Raw genomic sequence first — 27,030 nt, 5'->3', positions numbered from 1 at the left:
GTTGGGGAAAGGCAATTACAATGCGATTAGGAAAGATGTAGGATTCATAGGATGGGAAAAGAAACTGCAGGGGATGGGCACAGTTGAAGTGGAGCTTATTCAAGGGACTGAAATTGTGTTGCTGGAAAAGCGCAGCAGGTCAGACAGCATCCAAGGAGCAGGAGAATCGACGTTTCGGGCATAAGCCCTTCTTCAGGAATGAGGAAAGTGTGTCCAGCAGGCTAAGATAAAAGGTAGGGAGGAGGGACTTGGGGGAGGGGCGTTGAAAATGCGATAGGTGGAGGGAGGTCAAGGTGAGGGTGATAGGTCAGACTGGGGTGGGGGCGGAGAGATCAGGAAGAAGATTGCAGGTTAGGAAGGCGGTGCTGAGTTCGAGGAATTTGACTGAGACAAGGTGGGGGGAGGGGAAATGAGGAAACTGGAGAAATCCGAGTTCATCCCTTGTGGTTGGAGGGTTCCCAGGCGGAAGATGAGGCGCTCCTCCTCCAACCGTCGTGTTGCCATGGTCTGGCGATAGAGGAGTCCAAGGACCTGCATGTTCCTTATTCAAGGAACAGCTACTGCGGGTCCTTGATAAATATGTACCTGTCAGGCAGGGAGGAAGTGGTTGAGTGAGGGAGCCGTGGTTTACTAAAGAAGTTGAATTCTTGCCAAGAGGAAGATGGTGGCTTATATTGGGTTGAGACATGAAGGATCAGTTAGGGCACTTGAGAGTTACAAGTTAGCCAGGAAAGATCTAAAGAGGGAGCTAAGAAGAGCCAGGAGGGGACACAAGAAGTCATTGGTGATTGGATCAAGGAAAACCCTCAGGCCTTCTAAAGCTATCTTAGCAATAAAAGAATGACTAGAGTAAGATTAGGGCCAATCAGGTATAGTCGTGGGAAGTTGTGCATGGAATCAGAGGAAATAGGGAATGTGCTAAATGAATGTTTTTCATTAATATTCACACTGGAAAAAGACAATGTTGAGAATTCTGAGATAAAGGCGATGAGACTAGACAGGATTGAGGTTCATGAGGAGGTGTCAGCCATTCTGGAAGGTGTTAAAATAGCTAAGTCCCCTGGGCCAGGTGGGATTTATCATGGGATTCTCTGGGAAGCCAGGAAGGAGACTGCCATACCTTTGGCTTTGATCTTTATGTTGTCATTGTCTACAAGAATAGTTTCAGAAGACTGGAGGATAGCAAATGTTGTTCCCTTATTCAAGAAGGGGAGGAGAGACAACCCTGATAATTATAGACTAGTCAGCCTTATTTCAGTTGGAATGCAGAATACAGAGTTGAAGGCAGGATTCTTGCCAGTGCAGAGGAACAGAGGGATCTTGGGGTCCATGAACATAGATCCCTCAAAGTTTCCACATGAGTTGATAGGGTTGTCAAGAAGGCGAATGATGTGTTGGCTTTCATTAGGTTATGCTGCAGCTCTGTACAGCCCTGGTTAGACCACACTTGGAATATTGTGTTCAGTTCTGGTCGCCTCATTATAGGAAGGATGTGAAAACTTTAGAGAGAGTGCAGAGGAGATTTACTAGGTTGCTGCCTGGACTGGAGGGCTTATGAAGAAAGGTTAAGGGAGCCAGGGCTTTTCTCATTGGAGCAAAAAAGGATGACTGATAGAGGTGTACAAGATGATGAGAGGCACAGATAGAGTGAATGGCCCTGATTCCCAGGACAGAAATGGCTACCATGAGGGGACATAATTTTAAGGTAACTGGTGGAACATTTAAGGGAGATGTCAGAGGGAGGTTCTTTCCTCAGAGAGTGGTGGGTCTGTGGAATGCACTGCCAACAGTGGCAGTAGAGTCAAATACATTCAGGACATTTAAGCGACTCTTGGATAGGCACGTGGAAGATTGGTAAGTCTGATCTTAATGTAGGATAAAAGTTCGGCACAACATTAAGGGCCGAAGGGCCTGTACTGTTTTATGTTCTATGTCAATAATATTCTGATTTTCTATTCCTCCTGCCAAAGTGGGCAAGTATACATTTTTCAAAATTCACCTGCTATACCTTTGCCCTTTCAGTTAACCTATTGAAATCCCTTTATAGATTATTTACATGTTCTGTCAGTTTACTCACCAACCTATCACCGTGTCATCAGTAAGTTTACTAACCAAATCTTCAGTCCCTTAATCCATTGATGTATTTTGAAGGCCCCAAAACAGATCCTGTAGATCCACTTGGAAGCCTGTAGAGTTTGAGTGAAAAATGAGCTTCGTTGAGCACTGCAGAAATCCTGAGTCAGAGATGTTGGCCAAGGAATGAGGTAGTGTTAACTGGCAGGCAACTAGAAATTCATGGTTTCTTTTGCGACAAAATGTAGGTGTTCAGTGAAGTGATCACCCAGTCTATACTTTGTTTCCCCAATGTAGAGGAGTCCACATTGTGAGCAGTGAATGTAGTAATCTAGATTGAGTGAAAGTATTGCTTCACCTGAAAGGTGTGTTGGACCCTTTGGATACTGAGCAGAGAGGAAGTATATGGGAAGATGTTACAACTTCTGTGGATGTAGGGGTAAGTGCTGTAGGGCTACTGGGAGTATGTTGACTGTGAAGGATGAGTGGACCAAGGTGTCCCAGAGTGAACGGTCCCTGTGAAAGGCGGACAAGAAGCGGGAGGGAAATATGTTTAGTGGTGGCATCCCGCTGGAAGCGGCTGAAACTTTGTAGTTTGAGCAACACTGCCTTACCTTTATACTCTATTCCTTTAGCAATAAATGCCAAAATTCCATTGGCCTTCCTTATTACTTGCTCTACCTGAGTACTAATTTTCTGCGAATCAAGCATAACCACACCCACATCCGTCTGCACCGAAGCTTTGCAGTTTCCCTCCATTTAGGTAATAAGTTGCCTTTCTATTATTCCAGGAGAAAGTGAGGACTCCAGATGCTGGAGATCAGAGCTGAAAATGTGTTGCTGGAAAAGCTCAGCAGGTCAGGCAGCATCCAAGGAGCAGGCGAATCGACGTTTCGGGCATGAGCCCTTCTTCAGGAATTTCTATTATTCCAACCAAAATGGATAGCCTCAAACTTATCCACATTAAACTCCATCAACCAAATTTTGGCCTAGTCACCAAACCAATCCATATCCGTTTGTAGATTTCTTCTTTCTTCATCAAGACTTATTTTCCCACCTATTTTAGTGTCATCTGCAAATGTCACATCATAACTGTTATTCCTGCATTCCGGTCATTAATATAGATTATAAATAGTTGGGGACCCAAGGACCAATCTCCACTAGTTACAGCTTGCCATAAAGGCACATTTATCCAAATTCTCTACTTTCTGTTGGTTAGCCAATTGTCTATCCAAGCTAATAAATTACCCCGACCCCATGTGATCTTACCCTGTGTATTAACATTTTGTGTGCTTCCTTATCAAATGCATTCCTGAAGTTCAGATAAACTACATCTGCAGGATATGCCATTATCGATTTTACTTGTTACATCGTCAAAGAATTCTAGCAAAATAAGTTAAACATGATTTGTGCTTCGTAAATCCATGCATACGTTGATGGATTTCTAAATGTTCTATTATTATTTCCTTAATAATGGATTTACACAATTTCCCAATGTAACATTAAACTAACTATAGTTTCATATTTTCTGCTTGCTTCCCTTTCTAAATAAGGGGATACAATCCACTGAACCTCTCCAGAATCCAACGAATTTTGGAATATTATAACCAATTGATCCACTATCTCTACTGTCACTTCCTTTCTGACTCGTGGGCCATCAGGCAATCACAATAGCTTGCTAAGTATTTTTCCTCATGACAATTATTGTTCTATGTTCCTTTCTTTCTATAACATCTACGTGATCTATTATTATTTGGTTGAACCAGTGCCCTCTGCTACGAAAACGGAGGGAAACCTTGATTTAGTGTGTTTGCCAGCAAGGTCTCCATCTCATGAATGAATAATTAAAAATAGTGTACCTGATTGACATTGCAGAGATCACTTCATTCCCACAATCACTGGTGAGTAGTGGCAAGAAATTCTTCCCATCCCATTTGCTGATATAACACAGGAGAGGTTTACGTTCTCGTTTGTGTGGGATCTGCACTGTGTAGAGACGGAAAGTGTCCTTATCATCTTCAACTTTGCCAAACCTGCAAACAGGAAATTTGTGAGTAACAACAGAAACATGACCAGAGAGCAATGTTTTGATTTATTCATGGCACACCCAGTATTTGAGATATGGGCTCACCGATGCATCACAGTGGCTCAGTGGTTAGCACTGCTGCCTCACAGCGCCAGGGACCCGGGTTCGATTCTAACCTTGGGTAACTGTCTGTGTGGAGTTTGCACATTCTCCCTGTGTCTGTGTGGGTTTCCTCCGGGTGCTCCAGTTTCCTCCCACAGTCCAAAGATGTGCAGGTTAGGGTGGATTGGCCATGCTAAATTGCTCAAAGTGTCCAGGGATGTGCAGGGTAGGTGGATTAACCATGGGAAATGCAGGGTTACAGGGACAGGATGGGTCTGGGTGGGATGCTGTTTCAAGGGTCAGTGTAGACTCAGTGGGCTAAATGGCCTGTTTCCACACTGATGGGATTCTAAGGAATGCCCATGTCCAAATATATGAATGAGAAGGAATAAGAGGGCTTTCAGCTGCTCAAGCCTACTCTGCTTTTCAATAAGCTCATGGCTGCTCATTTTATTCTCTGAATTCCATATTCCAATCTATCAACCTTTCATTTCCTTGCCCAACAAGGATTTACTTCCACTTCAAAAATATTCAATGGCATATCTTATGCTCCACCCAACACATATGGTGCAATCATGTTGGGCATATGTAAAAGATGAGAATTTTAATTGATTTGAATTTTCATAACAGCATACAAATAAAGAAAAGTATTTTTTTCTAAAAAGAAACAAAAAAAAAATTCAAATGCCCTAGCTTCACTAGCTCCATCGCGGCAGAGAATTTCATAATTGAACAACCTGGAGAGAAAAATATTCCCCTCATCTTTCTCCTAAAAGGGCAACCCTTTGTTTTAAAACAGTTTCCCCTAATTCTGTATTTACCAACAAGAGTGAACATCCTTTCCATGTTTACTTTAATATGGTTCAGATCTCAGTGATTTCAGTCAGACCACCCTCATTCTTCTGAACTCCCGTGGAAACAAACCCATTCTCTCTCCAGTCTTTCCTCATTCCAGATATCAACTGACTAAGATTCCTCCAAACCTTCAGTGCATTTACATCTTTCCTTAAATAAGGAGACCAAAACTGCACACACCATTTAAGATGCAGTCTAACTGGTTTCCTGTCAAACTGAAGCATAACATCTTTAATTTTCATCTCCAATTCCATTTGTAATAAAGATAACATTCCCCCTCCCACTCCACCAAGGACCTGCAAGCTCTGGGCCTCATCCACCACCAAATCCAAGCCACCCAGAGGAAGAATGCCTCATCTCCCACCTTAGGACCCTCTACCCACACAGCATCAACATTCACCTCACTAGTTTCCTAATTTCCCCTCCCCTGCCTCATCCCAGATCCAATGCTCCAATTGGGCACCACCCTCTTGAACTGTCCAACCTGTCCATCTTTCTTCCCATGTATCTGCTCCACTCTCCTCTCTTACCTGCCACCATTAACCCCCCTATCTACACCTACCTATTGCCTTCCCAGCTACATTAGCCCTACCCCCACCCTCCTATTTATCTCTCAGCCTCTTTCACCCCTTCACCCAACCCCCTGACATTCCTGATGAAGGGCTTATGCCCGAAATATTAATTCTCCTGCTCCTCGGATGCTGACCAGCGCCACACTTTTCAACTCTGATCTCCAACATCTGCAGTTCCCCACTTCCTCCTAGTTGCCATAATATTCCATTAGCCTTGATTATTTGTTGGACTTGCATATTACCATTCTGTGACTCAACCACTAGAACATCCAGACTCCTCTGCACCTATGAATTCTGCAACTGTTCTGTTTAAGTAATGCTGTATTTATTTTTCTTTGTGCAAAAGTGAACAATTCATGTGTAAACACCATCCCCTGCAAGCTCCCCTTTAAGCCACTCACCATTCTGACTTAGAAACATACTGCCATTCCTTCACCAGTGCTGGATCAAAATCCTGAAATTCCCTCCCTGACGACATCGTTTAGACTACAGCGATTCAAAAAGGCAGCTTACCATAATCTTCCGGACATGCTCGGGGACAGAGGGTCAAGCATGAAGGAGGAACTGAAGGAATTCCTTATTTGTCAGGAAATGGTATTGGGAAAATTGACAGGATTAAAAGCTAATAAGCCCCAGAGCCTAATACTCTGCATCCCAGAGTATTTAAGGAAGTGGCTCCAGAAATACTGGACGCATTGGCAATCATTTCCCATAGACTCTGGAAGCATTCCAATGGAGTGGTTGGTAGCTGGTGTCACCCTATTTTAAAAATGGAGTCAATTATTAAGGATGTAATAACTGAGCATTTGGAAAGCAGTGACAGTGTCAGATTAACTCACCATGGATTCACTAAAGAGAAATCATGCTTTACAAATCTTCTGGAATTCTTTAAGGAGGTGAAAAGAAGAGTGGACAAGGTTGAATCAGTGGATGTTGTGTATCTGGACTTACAAAAGGCTTTTGGCAAGGTCCCCCACAAGAGATTAGTCAGTATAGTTCAAGGTATTGGAGGTCATGTATTGATGTGGATGGAAAACTGGTTGGTAGACTGGAAGCAGAAAGCTGAATAAATGGATCCTTTTCAGAGTGGTAGGCAGTGACAAGTGTGGTATTGCAGGATTCAGTGCTGGGACCTCAGCTATTCACAATATACATTAATGATTTGGCCAAAGGAATTGAAAACAATATCTCCAAATTTGCAGATGACACTAAGTTGAGTGGCAGTGTGCGCTGTTAGGAAGATGCTAAAAGGCTGCAGAATGGCTTGGACAGGCTGGCTGAATGGACAAATACTTGGCAAATGCAATATAATGTGGACAAAGGTGAGGGTATCTATTTTGGTGGCAAAGCAGATTATTTCCTGAATGGTGGCAATTTAGGAAAATGTGAGGTGCAACAAGACCTGGGTGTCATGGTGGAATAGTCGCTGAAGGTTGGCATGCAGGGTGCAGCAGGCAGTGAGGAAAGCTAATGGCATGCTGGCCTTCATAGCGAAAGGATTTGAGTACTGGAGTAAGGATATCTTATTACAGCTACACAGTGCCTTGGCGAGGCTACACCTTAAACACTGTGTGCAATTTTGGTCTCAGAGTTCCCACTTGACTAAATTCCAGCCTGTGTCTCATACAGAAAGGTGTCCTTCAAACTGTGTTCCCTACTATAGTATCTCGTGTCTAACCATAAAAGCAAAATGCTGGGAATCTGAAATAAAATCAGAAAGTGCTGGAGAAAGAGCTAGCAGAATCTATGGAGAGAGAAAATATCAATGTTTTGAGTCCAATTTGACTCTTATTCTGAACTGACAAGTGCTGGACATATGATGGAGTTTATGCCGTTAAAAGAGGCATGTAGAAGGTCCGGTCTAAGATTACAGGGTGATCTAGAACTGGGAAGTTTCTTCACCCAAGAGTGGGGAGTTGTGAAATACGCTCTCACAGAAAGCAGTTGAGGTCAAAATATCTCTCACCAACTCTCACACGTGCCCACCTTTTAATCCTAACTCTAACCTCATTACAGCTTTGGGTCAAACATGGACAAATGAGCTGAATTCCCGAGGTGAGGACAGACTGACAGCCTTTGACATATTTGACTTAGGTGTGGCATCAAGGAACCCGAGCAAAACTGCAGTCAGTGGGAATTGGGGGAAAGCGCTCTGACAATTGGAGTCAGCCCTGGCACATAAGAAAATGGTCATAGCTCAGTCATCTCAGCTCCAGGATATCTCTGCAGGAACCCTTCAGGGTAATGCCTTAAGACCAAACATTTTGAACTGCTTCATCAATGACCTTCCCTCCATCACAAGATCAGAACTGGGGATATTTAGCAATGACTGCAGTATTCAGCACCTTTCGTGATCTCTCAGATACTGAAGCAGTCCATGCCCAAATGGAACAAGATCAGGACAATATCCAGGCTTGGACTGACAAGCGGCAAGTGAAATTTGCACTACAGAAGGGGCAAGCAATAACCATCTCCAACAAGAGATGGGACACAGGTCTCTGGCACAGAGACTGTCCCTGTTGCTCAGAAGGGAAGGGGAAAGAGGAGCAGAGCATTTGTCATTGGGGACACCTTAGTTGAATCTCTTGTCAAGAAGAAGAAGGAGGCTTATGTTAGGATGTTAGGTGTGATGGTTCAGTTCGGGCGCTTCAGAGTTACAAGTTAGCCAGGAAAGCCCTAAAGAGAGAAATAAGAAGAGCCAGGAGGGGACATGAGAAGTCATTGGCGCATCGGATCAAGAAAAACCATCAGGCCTTCTATAGCTATATCAGCAATAAAAGAAGGACGAGAGTAAGATTAGGGCCAATCAGGCATAGTAGGGGGAAGTTATGTGCGGAGTCAGAGATGATAGGGAAAGTGCTAAATAAATACTTTTCGTCAGTATTCACACCAGAAAGAGATAATGTGGTCAAGGAGAATACTGATATACAGGCGACTAGATTAGATGGGATTGAGGTGCATAAGGAGGTGGTGTTAGCAATTCTGCAAAGTGTAAAAATAGCTATGCCCCTGGGCTGGATGGGATTTACCCTGGGATTCTCTGGGAAGCCAGGGAGGAGATTGCCGAACCTTTGGCTTTGACCTTTATGTCGTCATTGTCTACAGGAATAGTGCCAGAAGACTGGAGGATAGCAAATGTTGTCCCCTTGTTCAAGAAGGGAAGTAGAGACAATCCTGGCAATTATAGAACAGTGAGCCTTACTTTGGTTGTTGGTGAAGTGTTGGAAAAGGGTTAGAAGAGACAGGATTTATAATCATCAAGAAAGGAATAAGTTGATTAGGGATAGTCAACACAGTTTTGTGAAGGGTAGGTCGTGCCTCACAAACTTAATTAGTTCTTTGAGACGGTGACCAAATAGGTGGATGAGGGTAAAGTGGTTGACGTAGTGTATATGGATTTCAGTAAGGCGTTTGATAAGGTTCCCCACAGTAGGCTATTGCACAAAATACGGAGGCATGGGATTGAGGGGGATTTCGCAGTTTGGATCAGAAATTGGCTAGCTGAAAGAAGACAGAGGGTGGTGTTTAATGGGAAATGTTCATCCTGGAGTTCAGTTACTAGTGGGGTACCACAAGGATCTCTTTTTGGTCCACTGTTGTTTGTCATTTATATAAATAACCTGGATAAGGGCATTGAAGGATGGGTTAGTAAATTTGCTGAATAAGGTCGGTGGAGTTGTGGAGAGTGATGAAGGATGTTGTAGGTTACAGAGGGACATCGATAAGCTGCAGAGCTGGGCTGAGAGGTGGTGAATGGAGTTTAATGCAGAAAAGTGTGAGGTGATCCACTTATGAAGGAGGAACAGAAATGCAGAGTACTGGAGTAATGGTAAGATTCTTGGAAGTGCAGAGGAACAGAAAGATCTCAGTGTCCAGGTACGTAGATCCTTGAAAGTTGCCACCCAGGTTTGATTGGGTTGTTAAGAAGGCATTCGGTGTGTTAGCCTTTATTGGTAGAGAACTTGAGTCTTGGAACCATGAAGTCATGCTGCAGCTGTACAAAACTCAGGTTCGGCCACACTTGGAGTATTGCGTACAATTCTGATCACCGCATTATAGGAAAGTTGTGGAAGTTTTGGAAAGGGTGCAGAGGTGATTTACTAGGATGTTGCCTGGTATGGAGGGAAGGTCTTGCAAGGAAAGACTGAGGGACTTGAGGCTGTTTTCTTTAGAGAGAAGAAGGTTGACAGGCAACCTAATTGAGACATGTAAGATCGTCAGATGGTTAGATAGGGTGGACAGTGAGAGCCTTTTTCCTCAGGTGGCGATGGCTAGCACGAGGGGACATAGCTTTAAATTGAGGGGTGATAGATATAGGTCAGATGTCAGAGGTAGTCTCTTTACTCAGAGAGTAGTAGGGGCATAGAATGCAACAGTAGCAGATTCACCAACTTTAAGGGCATTTAAATGGTCATTGGATAGGCATTTGGGCGAGAATGGAATAGTGTAGGCTTCAGATTGGCTCCACAGGTCTGCGCAACATCGAGGGCCGAAGGGCCTGTACTGCACTGTAATGTTCTATATGAACAGTTCTATATGAGACAGTGTAATCACTGCTCCTTGACAATCAGTGGTGTTACCATCACTGAATCTGCCACAATCAACATCCTGGGGATTACCATTGACCAAAAACTGAACTGGACTCGGCATTAAATACAGTGGCTACAAGAGGAAATCAGAGGCTAGGAATATCAGACCAGGAACTCATCTCCTGACTCGCAAAAGCTTGTCCACCATGTACAAAGCACAAATCAGAAAGATAATGGAGCTGCACTTGTCCAGGCAACACTGAAGAAGCTTGAAACCATCCAGGACAAAGCACACCACTTGATTGACACCTTATCCAAAAACATTCAATCACTCCACACTGTTGCTCAGTAGCAGCAGTGTGGACCAACTACAATGTACAGTTGATCCTTCGACAACTCCTTCCAAGCCCACGACCACTACCACCCAGAGGACAAGGTTAGCAGATACAGTTGCAAGTTCTCTTCCAAGGCAGTCACCAACCTGACTTGGAAATACATCGCCGTTCCTCCACTGTCACTGGTCAAAATTCTAGCATTGTCTCCCTACCTGCATTGTGGGTCTACCTATAGCAGACAGATTCCAGTGTTTTAGGAAGGCAGCTCAGAAAATTGGCTTCTCTCTTCTGTTCTGCTTTGCTGTTTAGAGTCACAGTCATACAGCAAGAAAACAGATACCTTGATCCAATGAGTCCATGCCAACCGTGTTCCCAAACTAACTAGTCCCACCTGCCTGCATTTAGCCCACATCATTCCAAACTCTTTTGTTTCATATGTACTTATCCAAATGTTTTTTTAACTGTTTAAAAAAACTGTACCTGCATCCACCACTTCCTCTGGCAGTTTATTTCACACAGTAACTACACTCTGTTTAAAAAAAGGTTGTCCTTCAAATCTTTCTCTTCTCACTTTAAAACTAGGCCCCCTAGTTTTGAACTCCCCACCCAAAGGAGAAAACCCTTGCTATTGATCTAGAGTGGCATGGTGGCTCAGTGATTAGCATTACTGCCTGACAGTGCCAGGGACCTGGGTTCCATCCCACACTTGGGTGACTATCCATGTGGAGTTTGCACATTTGCTCCTTGTCTGCGTAGGGTTCCTCTGCGTGCTCTGGCTTCCTCCCACAGTCCAAAGATGTGCAGGTTAGGTGGATTGGTCATGCTAAACTGCTAACGTAACAAGGGATGTGCAGGCTAGGTGGATTAAGTGGTTACGGGAATGAGATACTCTTTGGAGAGTTGTTGTGGACTCAATGGGCTGCATGGCCTAATTCTACATTTAAGGGATTCTATGATCTTATTTACGTCTCTCCTGATTTTATAAACATCTGTAAGGTCACCCCTCAAACTCCTGTGCTCCAGCAAAGAAAGTCCCAGCCTACTCACATAAGTCAAATCCACTCTACATGGCAACAACCTTCAGAAAAGAGGGTTCTTTTCTGAACCCTTTCCAATTTAATAATATTCTTCCTGTAACAGGACGACCAGAGCTACACACAGTACTCCAGATGAGCCCACAACATGACTCCCCGATCAAAAATCTGAGCAATGAAGGCAAGCCTGCTAAATGCCTTCTTAGCCACCCTGTCTATCTGCGATGCATTTTAAAGCTGGAAGTTTTTGTTGCAAACGTTTTGTCCCCTGTCTAGGTGACATCCTCAGTGCTTGGGAGCCTCCTGTGAAGCGCTTGTGGTGTTTCCTCCGGTGTTTATAGTGGCCTGTCCCTGCCGCTTCTGGTTGTCAGTTTCAGCTGTCCGCTGTAGTGGCCAGTGGCCAGTATATTGGGTCCAGGTCGATGTGTTTGTTGATGGAGTTTGTTGATGTGATCCACAAACTCCATCAACAAACACATCGACCTGGACCCAATATACCGGCCACTACAGCAGACAGCTGAAACTGACAACCGGAAGCGGCAGGGACAGACCACTATAAATGCCGGAGGAAACACCACAGAAGCGCTTCACAGGAGGCTCCCAAGCACTGAGGATGTCACCGAGACAGGGGACGAAACGTTTGCAACAAAAACTTCCAGCTCGGTGAACAGAACCACAGCAACGAGCACCTGAGCTACAAATCTTCTCACAAACTTTGAATGCATTTTAAAGAATTAGATACTTGAAATCCTAGATTTCTCGGTTATAAACACTAATCAGGACCCTACCATTAACTGTATAAGTCCTGCTTAGTTTGTTTTACCGAAATGCAACACTTTGCATTTATCCAAATTAAACTCCATCTCACACTCCTCAGCCCACTGACCCAATCGATCAAGATCTCTTTGTGATCTTAGGTAACCTTCTTCACTGTCCACAATACCACCAATTTTGGTGTCATCCACAAATTTACTAAGCATGCCTCCTATATGCTCACCCAAATCATTTATATTAATTACAAACAAAGTGGACCCAGTACTGATTCTTGTCAAATGCCACTGGTCACAGATCTCCAATCTGAAAAGCAATCTTCTATCACCACCCTCGGTCTCCTACCATACAGCTCACTATGCATCCAATTAACAAGCTCATCCTGAATCCCATCGATCTTTTTGGTTACTTCCTCAAAGAACTCAATCACATTTGTGATTTCCCTTGCACAAAGCCATGCTGACTATCCCCAATCATTCTTTGCCTCTCCAAATGCATGTAAATCCTATCTTTCAGAATCACCTTCAACCATCGATGTCAGCTTTAGTATAATTGTCTCTCTTTTGTACTTTATATGTCCATTTTTAAAGGCAAAGATCCCATACGCTTTAATCATCCTGCATACTAATATAGCATTTTATACTAGGGTCATGAATGGAGTGCAATACACTCACCTGCATGCTTGGTAACGGTACATCTTGTCTGAAATGTGAGGCATATTCTCATTCCAGCGTAAATCTGTCACCAACTGATCATTCTTCCATACACAGCACTTGAAGTCTCGTCCCACAGTTACTATCTGTTACTCAGAGGAATAAAGCACAACTCATTTAATATTCCAAATGTTAACAAATGCCACAGGGAAGGCACACTTAGAGCAGATGCAAAAGAAGTCTTGATGAAGAGGAGGATATGTAGTTGGAAGCTCAACTCTGGGTCAAACAGTGTGATAAATTGCAATTGCTGGAGGTGAGGGTGCAGGGTGATAGGCAGAATGTATCTGAGTTGTGGGTATACAGGATATTTCACATATCCTACACATCCAGAGGATGAATGGCTGAAGAGGAGAGGAAATTATAGCAATAAAGAGAGAAAGATAGAAAATTGTGGTCACATCATTAAAGGGGACCATTATTAGACGGGAAGAAGGATGCAAAATATAGAATAGAAAAGCAGAAAAGGAAATGAATCCTTGCTAATAATGGACTGGATTAAACTGACCTGTGTGGAATGTGTAAGGTCAGTCACAGGGAAAGGATCCATGACAATAAAACTTCTGGGAAGGTGACAACACCAATCAACAAACAAACAGTCCAAACAATAGTGAACATAGCATTAGATAGGAAATAGTGTGAGATTGCCTTTACTACGATATAATAAATAACATTCATCTTTAATCATTTTAAATACACTCCAAGATCCCTCTGCAAATCCACATGACCAAGAATCTTTCCATTGACCTAGTATTCTGCCTGCTTGTTATTCTTCCCAAAGTGAATCACCTCACATTTAGCTGCATTGAACTCCATTTGCCACCTCTCAGCCCAATTCTGCAGTTTATCCAAGTCCCCCTGCAACCTGTAACATTGTTCCACACTGTCCATCACTCTTTAGTGTCGTCTGCAAACTTACTAATCCATCCACCTATGCCTGCGTCCAAGTCACTTATAAAAATGACAAACAGCAGTGGTCCCAAAACAGATCCGTGTGGCACACCACTAGTAACTGGACCCCAGGCTGAATATTTTCCATCAGCCACCACTCGCTGCTTTCTTAAAGAAAGCTAGTTTCTAATCCAAAGTGCTAACTCACCCTCAATTCCATGCCTCTCATTTTCTCCAAAAGCCTAACACGTGGAACCTTCTCAAAGGCTTTACTGAAGTCCATGTATACCATGTCAACCTCAATCAGACCTCCTTTTTATCTTTGTTCTCTCCAGGGGAATAGCCCCAATTTCTTCAATCTATTCTCACTGCACAAGTTTCTTATATCTGGAACCATTTTCGCAAATTGCTTCTGTAATCTCTCCAGTGCATTTACATCTTTATAGCTTCTAAAATCTTCCCCATGATAGATCGCAATATAACTGGCTTGTTCATGGAATGCCCTGCCAGTAACAGTGGTGGACTCTCCCTCTTTATGGGCATTTAAGAGGGCATTGGATAGGTATATGGAGGATAGTGGGTTAGTGTAGTTTAGGTGGGCTTGGATCGGCGCAACATCGAGGGCCCAAGGGCCTGTACTGCGCTGTATTCTTCTATGTTCTATGTTCTATAACAAACTAAATGGATAAAGACTGGCTGCAAAATAAAATCACAGAATTATTGTGGTGCATAAAGCAGCCGTTCAGCCCATCCTGCCTGCACTGTCTCTAATATTAAAGTCCAGCTCTATTATCTAGTTCAATCTCCTGCATTTTCCCCGTATCCCTGCACACCATTACTATCCAGAAAAAAAACACCCAACGTCCTCGAGTGTTTCAAATGAACCTGCCTCCAGCACATTTCCAGGCACCACATTCCATACCCTAACAACTCATACTTGCCTTTTTTTCACATTACTTTAAAGCTTTGCCCTCTCATTTTTATTTCTTTTTACAAATGGAAATAGCTTCACCCTATCTACTATATCCACCCTGCTCATGATTTTGAAAACCAAGAACATAGAACAATACAGCACGAAACAGGCCCTTCAGCTCTCGATGTTGCGCCGACTAATCTAAGCCCATCCCCCTACACTATCCTATCATCATCCACGTGCTTATCCAAAGACTGTTTAAATGCCCCTAATGGGGCTGAGTTAACTACATTGACAGACAGGCCCTAACCACTCTCTGAGTAAATGCCTCTGACATCTGTCTTAAATCTACCACCCCTCAATTTGTAGCTATGCCCCCTCGTACAAGCTGATGTCATCATCCTAGGAAAAAGACTCTCTCGGTCCACCCTATCTAATCCTCTGATCATCGTGTGTGTCTCTATCAAATTCCCTCTTAGCCTTCTTCTCTCCAATGAGAACAGACCCAAGTCTCTCAGCCGTCCCTCATAAGACCTTCCCTCCAGACCAGGCAACATCCTGGTAAATCTCCTCTGCACCTTTTCCAGTGCTTCCACATCCTTCCTGAAATATCGTGACTAGAACTGTGCACAATATTTCAAGTGAGGCTGCACTAGAATTTTGTACAGTTGCAGGATGACATCATGGCTCTGGAACTCAATCCCTCTACCAATAAGCCTTCTTAACAACACTATCAGCCTGGGTGGCAACTTTTAGGGATCTATGTGTATGGACTCCAAGATCCCTCTGCAAATCCACATGACCAAGAATCTTTCCATTGACCTAGTATTCTGCCTGCTTGTTATTCTTCCCAAAGTGAATCACCTCACATTTAGCTGCATTGAACTCCATTTGCCACCTCTCAGCCCAATTCTGCAGTTTATCCAAGTCCCCCTGCAACCTGTAACATTGTTCCACACTGTCCATCACTCTTTAGTGTCGTCTGCAAACTTACTAATCCATCCACCTATGCCTGCGTCCAAGTCACTTATAAAAATGACAAACAGCAGTGGTCCCAAAACAGATCCGTGTGGCACACCACTAGTAACTGGACCCCAGGCTGAATATTTTCCATCAGCCACCACTCGCTGCTTTCTTAAAGAAAGCTAGTTTCTAATCCAAAGTGCTAACTCACCCTCAATTCCATGCCTCTCATTTTCTCCAAAAGCCTAACACGTGGAACCTTCTCAAAGGCTTTACTGAAGTCCATGTATACCATGTCAACCTCAATCAGACCTCCTTTTTATCTTTGTTCTCTCCAGGGGAATAGCCCCAATTTCTTCAATCTATTCTCACTGCACAAGTTTCTTATATCTGGAACCATTTTCGCAAATTGCTTCTGTAATCTCTCCAGTGCATTTACATCTTTATAGCTTCTAAAATCTTCCCCATGATAGATCGCAATATAACTGGCTTGTAATTTCCCACTATCTGTCTCGATCCCTTTCTGAATAAAGGAGCTACATTAGCTTTTTTCCAATATAAAGAAACCTTCCTTAAATCTAATGAGTTTTGGAACAATGCATCAACTATTTTAGTGGTTATTTGTTTGAAGAATCTAGGATGAAATCCATCAGGATGTGAGGACTTGTCAATTTGTAGTTTCAACTATTAACTCAGTAGTATTTCTTTGGTAACTGAAATTTTCTCAAATTCCTCCCTCCCTTTCAATTCTTGATTCACAGCTATTCCCAGAATACCAATTGTATCCTCCCTAGTGTAAAGATGTACAGGATAGGCAAAATGGCCATGCTGAAATTGTCCATAGTGCTCAAGGATGTGTAGGCTTGGTGGATTAGCCATGGTAAATGTAGGATTACAGGATACGGTGGGGGTCTGGGTGAGATACTCGTCTGAAGGTTGGTGTGGATTTGATAGGCTGAATAGCCTCCTTCCACACTGTGGGGATTCTACGATAGCAGTGAAATTCATCTGTTATCCCTTTATTTTCCATGCCTAATTCCCCACTCATTTTTTAGTAGGATAAACACCGACTTTTCTCAAACTCTTTTTTAAATGTCCGATGAAACTTTTCATTTCTATTTTATATTGTTGGCTAACTTTCTCTTGTACTCTATTTCTCCCCTCCTTAATCTCAGTAATTCTTCTCTGTTTCTTAAAATTCTGCCCAATCTTCTGACCTATCTTTGCAAAATTAGTTATATGTATTTTCTTTTGGTCTATCGGCCGGTCAGTCCTTAGAATTTTCTGTGTTTTCTGGAATATTCCCTTAAATATTTGTCAGATCTGTGCATAGATATACATATGCACCCAGGACCCTCAGTTCTTGTACCCCTTTTGAACTACCCCTTTACCATTTTTCAGCATTCTTCCACTCAGAGTGCATCACCTCACACTTCTTTGCACCGAACCTCATCTGCTACCTATTTGCTCACACAACTAACTTGTCCATATCCTTTTGAAGTACCGCACTGTCCTGCTCTCAGTTTACAATTCTTCCAAGTTTAGTATCACCAGCAAACTTGGAAAACATCCTGTGCAGACCAATATCCAGATCATTAACACATCAGTAAAAGCAAGGGTCACAATACTGAACCCTGGAGAACTCCACTACAAACTGTTAAATACTGGGATCCCTTAAAAACTAAATTTTCCTATTATCTACTGTGAAGCATTAGATTTCATTTAACAGATATTAGAGCAGTAATTAACTTTCCAAAAGTCTGAAGAAGGGTCTGAAGAAGTCTGAAGTTTCCTGAAGAAGGGCTTATGCCTGAAACGTCGATTCTCCTATTCCCTGGATGCTGCCTGACCTGCTGCGCTTTTCCAGCAACACATTTCCAGCTCGTTTCCAAAAGTCTAGCATATGAAAACAAAGGAAGAATACGTCCATTGAACTTGCGTCATCAATTTATCTGGTGCCAAAAGCACCCTATTGTCAGTGTGTTGTTTTTAAAAATAAGAAGTATTTTTTCTTAAAAAGAATGGTAAACTAGTGAGTTTTGAGAAGATTTGTAGCTCAGGTTGAGGTTCTGAATCGAAGTTTGCTCACTGAGCTGGAAGGTTCATTTTCAGATGTTTCGTCACCACACTAGGTAACATCTTCAGTGAGCCTTTGGTGAAACACTGGTGATATAGCCCGCTTTTTATTTCTGTGTTTAGCTTTCGCAACCAAAACTTTTTACTCACTAATGCAACAGACCATGAATGGACAGACAAAGTACAACATGCCACAGACGTTAGACTGAGACAAACACAGAAAATGAAAAAAAACTAGACCTGCAGAGAAAAAACTACACAAACTTATACAAAATAACAACACAGAAGCATGGATTAAAAAAGACTTATTTAAGACCATAAGACATAGGAGTGGAAGTAAGGCCATTCGGCCCATCAAGTCCACGCCGCCATTCAATCATGGCTGATGGGCATTTCAACTCCACTTACCCGCATTCTCCCTGTAGCCCTTAATTCCTTGTGACATCAAGAATTTATCAATCTCTGCCTTGAAGACATTTAGCGTCCCGGCGTCCACTGCACTCCGCGGCAATGAATTCCACACGCCCACCACTCTCTGGCTGAAGAAATGTCTCCGCATTTCTGTTCTGAATTTACCCCCTCTAATTCTAAGGCTGTGTCCATGGGTCCTAGTATCCTCACCTAACGGAAACAATTTCCTAGCGTCCACTCTTTCCAAGCCATGTATTATCTTGTAAGTTTCTATTAGATCTCCCCTTAATCTTCTAAACTCCAATTAATACAATCCCAGGATCCTCAGCCATTCCTCGTATGTTAGACCTACCATTCCAGGGATCATCCGTGTGAATCTCCGCTGGACACGCTCCAGTGCCAGTATGTCCTTCCTGAGGTGTGGGGACCAAAACTGGACACAGTACTCCAAATGGGGCCTAACCAGAGCTTTATAAAGTCTCAGTAGCACAACGGTGCTTTTATATTCCAACCCTCTTGAGATAAATGACAACATTGCATTTGCTTTCTTAATCACGGATTTAACCTGCATGTTTACCTTTAGAGAATCCTCAACTAGCACTCCCAGATCCCTTTGTACTTTGGCTTTATGAATTTTCTCACCGTTTAGAAAGTAGTCCATGCTTGTATTCTTTTTTCCAAAGTGCAAGACCTCGCATTTGCTCACATTGAATTCCATCAGCCATTTCCTGGACCACTCTCCCAAATTGTCTAGATCCTTCTGCAGCCTCCCCACTTCCTCAGTACTACCTGCCTGTCCACCTAACTTCGTATCATCGGCAAACTTCACTAGAATGCCCCGAGTCCCTTAATCCAGATCATTAATATATAACGTGAACAGCTGCGGCCCCAACACTGAACCCCGCGGGACACCGCTTGTCACCGGCTGCCATTCCGAAAAAGAACCTTTTATCCCAACTCTCTGCCTTCTGTCAGACAGTCAATCCTCAATCAATACCAGTAGCTCACCTCGAACACCATGGGCCCTCACCTTGCTCAGCAGCCTCCCATGTGGCACCTTATCAAAGGCCTTTTGGAAGTCTAGATAGACCACATCCACTGGGTTTCCCTGGTCTAACCTACTTGTCACCTCTTCAAAGAATTTGACCAACCCTTAACAAACACTGAAAAGCCGTATTAGTAAGAGGATTAAATTACTTACAGGATTCAGACGAGAAAGATTTATTAGCAGCATTAGAAACAACACTGAAAGGCAACAAGCTCACAGAAGAAACAGCAAACCATCAGACAGACAATTCTACCAACATTAAGCAGGAAAAAGTAAGGAAAAGCACTCAATACACAAGAAAGGAAAACGCTGGAAGGACTCAAGAAAGATAAAAAATATTGTGATCCTATCTGCAGACAAAGGACACTTGACAATCATTTTAAATCAAAGAGACTACATTGAGAAAGTGAACACACTGCTTGCAGATACCAACACTTACAAACAGGTGGTGACAGACCCGACCCCACAACTAGAGAACTGAACCACAGCCATACTCAAAAAGCTTCAGAAATCTGGAGAAATAAATAAGATCAACTTCCAAAAAATGAAACCAGATGGATCCAACACACCACGCTTTTACGGATTACCCAAAACTCACAAACCAGGAATCCCCCTCAGACCCATAGTCTCACTACCTGGAACACTAACTAACAGACTGGCCAAGGAGTTACACCAAAGACTAAAACACTTAGTAGACTCACACCACTCCACCCAAGAATTCCTGAAGAATTAAGACACCAAGATAGAAGAGGTTGAAATAATGGTCTGCTTTGACGTAACAGCCCTGTTCACATCCATCAACATCAATCTGGCCAAGGAAACACTGACTACACTATTAGAAGAACCAAAGACACATACCCCAAAACCGTCAACCTCATCAACAAGGACAGTATCGTCAATTTAGTAGACCTATGCTCACCACCCACTTCACCTTCAACAACAAAACCTACAGACAAACCAACGGAACACCTATGGGATCTCCGATATCAGGGTTCTTAGCAGAATCAGTAATGCAGAGACTCGAACAAACAGCTCTGCCAACCATCCAACCCAAACTTTGGGTCCGCTACGTTGTGGTGAAACGGTTAAAAATTATGTCCCAATACATGTGTGAATCTAACCGGAATGGAGGTGTTGCTTAGTCCCGTGTGAATCTTATTACACACCTCCCCGTGTGAATCTTCTTATCTGTATGTAACCAGAATGGAATGTGTTTTTTAGCCTTGCTCTGCTGTTCACATGAATGTTTATATCTGGAAAAGAGTATATCAGCTGGAAAAGTCTCCAGTTCGGTGAGTCTGCTCCGGGGTTACGTTTAACCGCCGAGCGTGGGTTGTTGGCAACCGCTCTACGAGAACTGACGGCTCCCAGTTCCGGTAACATGTAGAGTGAGTATAAGCCAGACCCGTTGTATGAGACCTGGTTGTGGCGACGCTGCGGGGAATAAAATGCCCATATTCTAGCAGACTCGCCTCTTGGTCGTTTGTTCTGTGTCAGACTACTCTCCTACGAACCTGACCTTGAGAATTTTTTAAAACATTTGGCGTAGTCGAGCAGGGTCAATTGCAATTGAGGAGAGATTTTGATACAGAACAATGTTTTGGAAAAAGACTAAGAAACCAGAAGAACAAACTGTGGAGGTCCCGACCGTCCCGGGATGGCATGGATGTGGGCATGTACGTGGCAGTTTGTTTGAGAAATGGTGGGGGGCGACCGGAGGAACCCCAGGGTCGCTGCTGTCCACCCTTGAGAGGATCCCAGTCCTGCCGAAGAACCCCTTGCCTGGGGTACAGCGGAGGATGTGGGCATGTCCAAAAAGCTGAAGCGGAGTTAACAGAATTGAATGGGATTGAACTGAACTGAACTGAGTGGAACTGAAGTGAATCAAATTGAACGGAACAAAATGGAACTGAGCTAAATTGAATTGAAATGGACGGAACTGAATTGAACACAATTGAATTGAACTGAACAGACCTGAACTGAGCTGAATTGAACTACACTGAATTGACTGAACTGAAATTAACTGAAACAAATTGAACTGAATTAAGCATAATGTAACACATGTATTGGGCCAAGCAGTGGAATGTGGTGAAACGGTTAAAAATTATGTCCCAATACATGTGTGAATCTAACCGGAATGGAGGTGTTGCTTAGTCCCGTGTGAATCTTATTACACACCTCCCCGTGTGAATCTTCTTATCTGTATGTAACCAGAATGGAATGTGTTTTTTAGCCTTGCTCTGCTGTTCACATGAATGTTTATATCTGGAAAAGAGTATATCAGCTGGAAAAGTCTCCAGTTCGGTGAGTCTGCTCCGGGGTTACGTTTAACCGCCGAGCGTGGGTTGTTGGCAACCGCTCTACGAGAACTGACGGCTCCCAGTTCCGGTAACATGTAGAGTGAGTATAAGCCAGACCCGTTGTATGAGACCTGGTTGTGGCGACGCTGCGGGGAATAAAATGCCCATATTCTAGCAGACTCGCCTCTTGGTCGTTTGTTCTGTGTCAGACTACTCTCCTACGAACCTGACCTTGAGAATTTTTTAAAACATACGTGGATGATGCCTTTGTCATCACTAAACGAAACAAATGAGAGGAAACCTTCAAGACCATCAATAATACCCTTACTGGCATAAAATTCACTAAAGAGGAGGAAAACAACAACAAACTGTCATTCCTAGATGTCGCAGTAGAGCGAATAGCCAATGGGGAAATTCAAACTAGCACCCACAAACAAAGCTGCATCAGAACATTATTTCAACGAGCCACCACACACTGCAGCACAGAGGGACTATGAAGAGCAGAAGAAAATCACCTACACCGTGTATTCAAAACAAAGGTGTACCCAATGAACACAGTCCATCGATTTCTCAGCAACAAACCAAACAAGCAGACAAAACACATCCAGAAACCCTAGTCACTCTCCCCTACATCAAAGACATCTCTGAAATGACTGCCAGACTACTTAGACCTCTTGGTATCATGGTAACCCACAAACTCACCAACACACTAAAACAGCAGCTTGAAAGACCCTATACAGACAACAAGCAAAACTAATGTCATTTACAAAATACCTTGCAAGAATTGTAACAAACACTACTTTGGACAATTAGGCAGAAAACTAGCCACCTTGATAAGATGAACATCAATTAGCCACAAAACAACATGACCCATTCTCATTAGTATCTCTACATACAGATGAGGAAGGACACCACTTTGACTGGGACAACACATCCATCCTCGAACAAGCTAGAGACACGCACGAGAATTCTTAGAAGCATGGCATTCCAACTGGAACTGTATCAACAAACACATTGACTTGGATCCCATTTACCACCCCTGAGAAACAGAACAGGAAATGACATCACCACAGGAAATGATATCACCAACCCAAGGAAACCTAAACATATAAATAAAAAGCAGGCCATACCACCAGTGTTTCACCAGAGGCTCATTGATGATATTACCTAGCATGGTGATGAAATGTCTGAAAACGAACCTTCTAGCTCAGCAAGCTAACTTACATCCAGAGAACGGTAAGCCCACGGTCAGATTAGGGCAGGCAATGGGATGACGATTATCTGACATCATGAGTAGCTGTTCTATGGCCATTAGCCAAAAGAGTTCAGACAACTAATTGACACGGATTAAGTTACCTACCCAGAGAAATACAATAGCAATAACCGCCTGGGGCAGAGGGGCATTTTCTCACAGAGCAGTTCGCATCAAACAGACCTGAGAGGCAGCTGTTTGGAGAGTGCCCAGACTTCATCAAGCAGTCATTATCAGACAGATAGCAAACAGATCAGAAGGAGAGAAAGAAGACCGAAAGAAGAGTTCCCAAACACCTTGGCTAGAGAGTAGGATGCTGCCCCCATCATTTTAATGAGACCAAAATCGTCTGCTATGACAACCTCTTTGTTCTCTGGTGTTAGTGAACTATTTCCAATTGTCACGTTGTATATTTTATCTGATTAAACACTGCATCATAGCTAAACTGATTATTAAACTCAAATTATCAGAAAATTACTTACAAATCGTCAGCCACCAGTTTTAGGTAACTGTGATCACAAACTGCTAAAAAAGTCTTCCTCCGGCCTGAAAAGTATCCATTGACCAAGACTGCTGTGTTTTCTATCACTCAGCAAATTTTGATTCCATGTGGCCACTGGTCCTCTTATACCATGACCTCCAATTTTCTACACAAGTCTGATGTGAGGCACTGTATCAAATCCATGTAAAACCCATTGCATAAACCTCCAAGTTTGTGAAATACGATTGACCCTTTAAAAATCTATGCTGACTCTTCCTTATCAACCCATGTTTTTCCATGTAAAAAAGCTAAACTTGGTTTGTAGAATGTTTTCATGATAGTTCCCTTGGAATGTGTGCATGGACTCGATCAGGCACAACGTTATTCTGGATCTAATACTTTGCAGTGAAGCAGTGTTAATTAATATTTTAATAAAAAAAGAGATCCTCTGGAGAAAGAATCAGTACTGTTTCCATGAAATAGCCAATTTAACCTTCCTGACAGAAATCTGTTTCTCACTCCACAGATGCTTCCAGCATTTTCTGTTTTTACATTTTTCCTGAAATGCAGGGACCTGAACACAATTAGAACATAGAACATTACAGCGCAGTACAGGCCATTCAGCTCTCGATATTACGCTAACATAGAACATAGAACATAGAACATAGAAGAATACAGCGCAGTACAGGCCCTTGGGCCCTCGATGTTGCGCCGATCCAAGCCCACCTAAACTACACTAACCCACTATCCTCCATATACCTATCCAATGCCCTCTTAAATGCCCATAAAGAGGGAGAGTCCACCACTGTTACTGGCAGGGCATTCCATGAACTAACGACTCGCTGAGTGAAGAACCTACCCCTAACATCAGTCCTATATCTACCCCCCCTTAATTTAAAGCTATGCCCCCTTGTAATACCCGACTCAATACGCGGGAAAAGGTTCATACTGTCGACCCTATCTAACCCCCTAATCATCTTGTACACCTCAATCAAGTCACCCCTAAACCTTCTTTTCTCTAGTGAAAACAGCCCCAAGTGCCTCAGTCTTTCCTCATACGATTTTCCTTTCATACCAGGCAACATCCTGGTAAACCTCCTCTGCACCCGTTCCAATGCCTCCACATCCTTCCTATAGTATGGCGACCAAAACTGCACACAATATTCCAGATGCGGCCGTACCAGAGTCTTATACAACTGCATCATGACCTCAGGACTCCGGAACTCAATTCCTCTACCAATAAAAGCCAGTACGCCATATGCCTTCCTCACCGCACTATTTACCTGGGTGGCAACTTTCAGAGATCTGTGTACATGGACACCAAGATCCCTCTGCTCATCCACACTACCAAGTATCCGACCATTAGCCCAGTACCCCATCTTTTTGTTATTCTTCCCAAAGTGAATCACCTCGCACTTAGCTACATTGAATTCCATCTGCCACCTTTCTGCCCAGCTCTGCAGCTTCTCTATATCCTGCTGTAACCTGCCACATGCTTCCTCACTGTCAACAACTCCTCCGACTTTCGTGTCATCCGCAAACTTGCTCACCCAACCTTCTAACCCCTCTTCCAGGTCATTTATAAAAATGACAAACAGCAATGGTCCCAAAACAGATCCTTGCGGAACACCGCTAGTGACGGCACTCCATGAAGAAACTTTGCCATCAACTACTACCCTCTGTCTTCTTCCATCCAGCCAATTCCTAATCCAAACCTCCAACTCACCCTCAATGCCATATCTCCGTATTTTCTGCAGTAGCCTACCATGGGGAACCTTATCGAACGCCTTACTAAAATCCATATATACCACATCTACCGCTTTCCCCTCATCAACCTCCTTCGTCACCTTTTCAAAGAATTCAATAAGGTTTGTGAGGCACGACTTGCCCTTCACAAAACCATGCTGACTATCCTTGATCACATTATTCCTATCTAGATGTGCATAAATCCTATCCCTTACAATTCTCTCTAAGACTTTGCCCACAACAGAAGTGAGACTCACCGGCCTATAGTTACTAGGGCTATCCCTACTCCCCTTTTTGAACAAGGGAACCACATTTGCTATCCTCCAGTCTTCTGGGACTACTCCTGTAGACAAAGAGGACATAAAAATCAAGGCCAATGGCTCTGCAATCTCCTCCCTTGCTTCCCAGAGAATCCTAGGATAAATGCCATCAGGCCCAGGGGACTTATCTATTTTCACCTTTTCCAGGATTTCCAACACCTCTTCTCTACATACCTCAAAGCCATCCATTCTACTTATTTGTGCCTCAGTATTCTCATCGACAACAATGCCCTGTTCCTGAGTGAATACTGAAGAAAAGTATTCATTCAGTGTCTCCCCAATCTCTTCCGCCTCCACACGCAACTTCCCCCTACTATCCTTGACTGGACCTATTCCTACCCTAGTCATTCTTTTATTCCTAACATACCTATAGAAAGCCTTAGGGTTTTCCCTAATCCTATCTACTAAGGACCTTTCGTGTCCCCTCCTTGCTGCTTTTAGCTCTCTCTTCAGGTCCTTCCTGGCTACCCTATAACTCTCAATCGCCCCAATTGAACCTTCACGTCTCATCTTGAGATAGGCCGCCCTCTTCCATTTAACAAGGGATTCCAATTCCTTATTAAACCACGGCTCCCTCGCACGACCCTTTCCTACCTGCCTGACAGGTACATAATTATCAAGGACACTCAATAGTTGCCCCTTGAACAAGTTCCACATATCATTTACACTCTTGCCTTGGAGTCTACTTTTCCAAGCCACACATCCTAAGTCATGCCTCACCGCATCATAATTTCCCTTACCCCAGCTATAATTCTTGCCCTGTAGTACACACTTATCCCTCTCCATCACGAGTGTAAAAATCACCGAATTATGGTCACTATCCCCAAAGTGCTCACCTACCTCTAATTCTAACACCTGGCCTGGTTCGTTACCCAGAACCAAATCCAGTATGGCCTCACCTCTTGTTGGCCTGTCTACATATTGTGTCAGGAAACTCTCCTGCACACATTGAACAAACACTGACCCATCTAACGAACTTGAGCTATAGCTTTCCCAATCAATATCAGGAAAGTTAAAGTCCCCCATAACAACCACCCTATTACTGTCACTCATCTCCTGAATCACCTTCCCAATCCTTTCTTCAATGATTCTAGGACTATTAGGAGGCCTGTAAAAGACTCCCAACAGGGTGACCTCACCTTTCCTATTCCTAACCTCAGCCCAAACTACCTCAGATGGCAAGTCCTCATCCATCGTCCTTTCCACCGCTGTAATACTGTCTTTGACAAGCAATGCCACACCTCCCCCTCTTTTACCCCCACCTCTAAACCTACTAAAACATTTAAATCCCGGAACCTGCAACAGCCAATCCTGTCCCTGTTCTAGCCATGTCTCCGTAATAGCCACAACATCGAAGTCCCAGGTACCAACCCACGCTGCAAGTTCACCTACCTTATTTCGTATACTTCTTGCATTGAAGTATACACACTTCAAACAACTTCCCTGTTTACAGGCACCCTCCTTGGAAATTGATGCCATGTTCCTCACCTCCCTACACTCCAGGCCCTGCACCCTGAAGCTACAATCTGGGTTCCCATGCCCCTGCCGAGTTAGTTTAAACCCCCCCCAAGAGCACTAGCAAACCTCCCCCCAAGGATACTGGTTCCCCTCAGGTTCAG

The 27,030-nt window shown here is 43.4% G+C and overlaps 1 protein-coding gene across 1 annotated transcript in view; it reads right to left on the bottom strand.

Moving 5' to 3' along the window:
- preb (prolactin regulatory element binding) overlaps nucleotides 1-27,030 on the bottom strand; it is a 77,942-nt gene that overhangs the window by 24,619 nt on the left and 26,293 nt on the right. Inside the window, exons 5-6 of the mRNA XM_087991003.1 lie at nucleotides 12,972-13,096; nucleotides 3,933-4,106 (exon numbers count right to left, since the gene is read on the bottom strand). Coding sequence (XP_087847129.1) covers nucleotides 3,933-4,106; nucleotides 12,972-13,096 — 299 coding nt within the window. The remainder of the gene's footprint in view (nucleotides 1-3,932; nucleotides 4,107-12,971; nucleotides 13,097-27,030) is intronic.

Source organism: Chiloscyllium plagiosum, unplaced genomic scaffold (assembly GCF_037043375.1).
Source record: "Chiloscyllium plagiosum isolate Xiang-an unplaced genomic scaffold, Cpla_swu_hap1 HiC_scaffold_10, whole genome shotgun sequence".
Lineage (NCBI taxonomy): Eukaryota > Metazoa > Chordata > Chondrichthyes > Orectolobiformes > Hemiscylliidae > Chiloscyllium > Chiloscyllium plagiosum.
The sequence above is the reverse complement of the archived record's forward strand: the minus strand, read 5'-3'. Positions and strand labels throughout refer to the sequence as shown.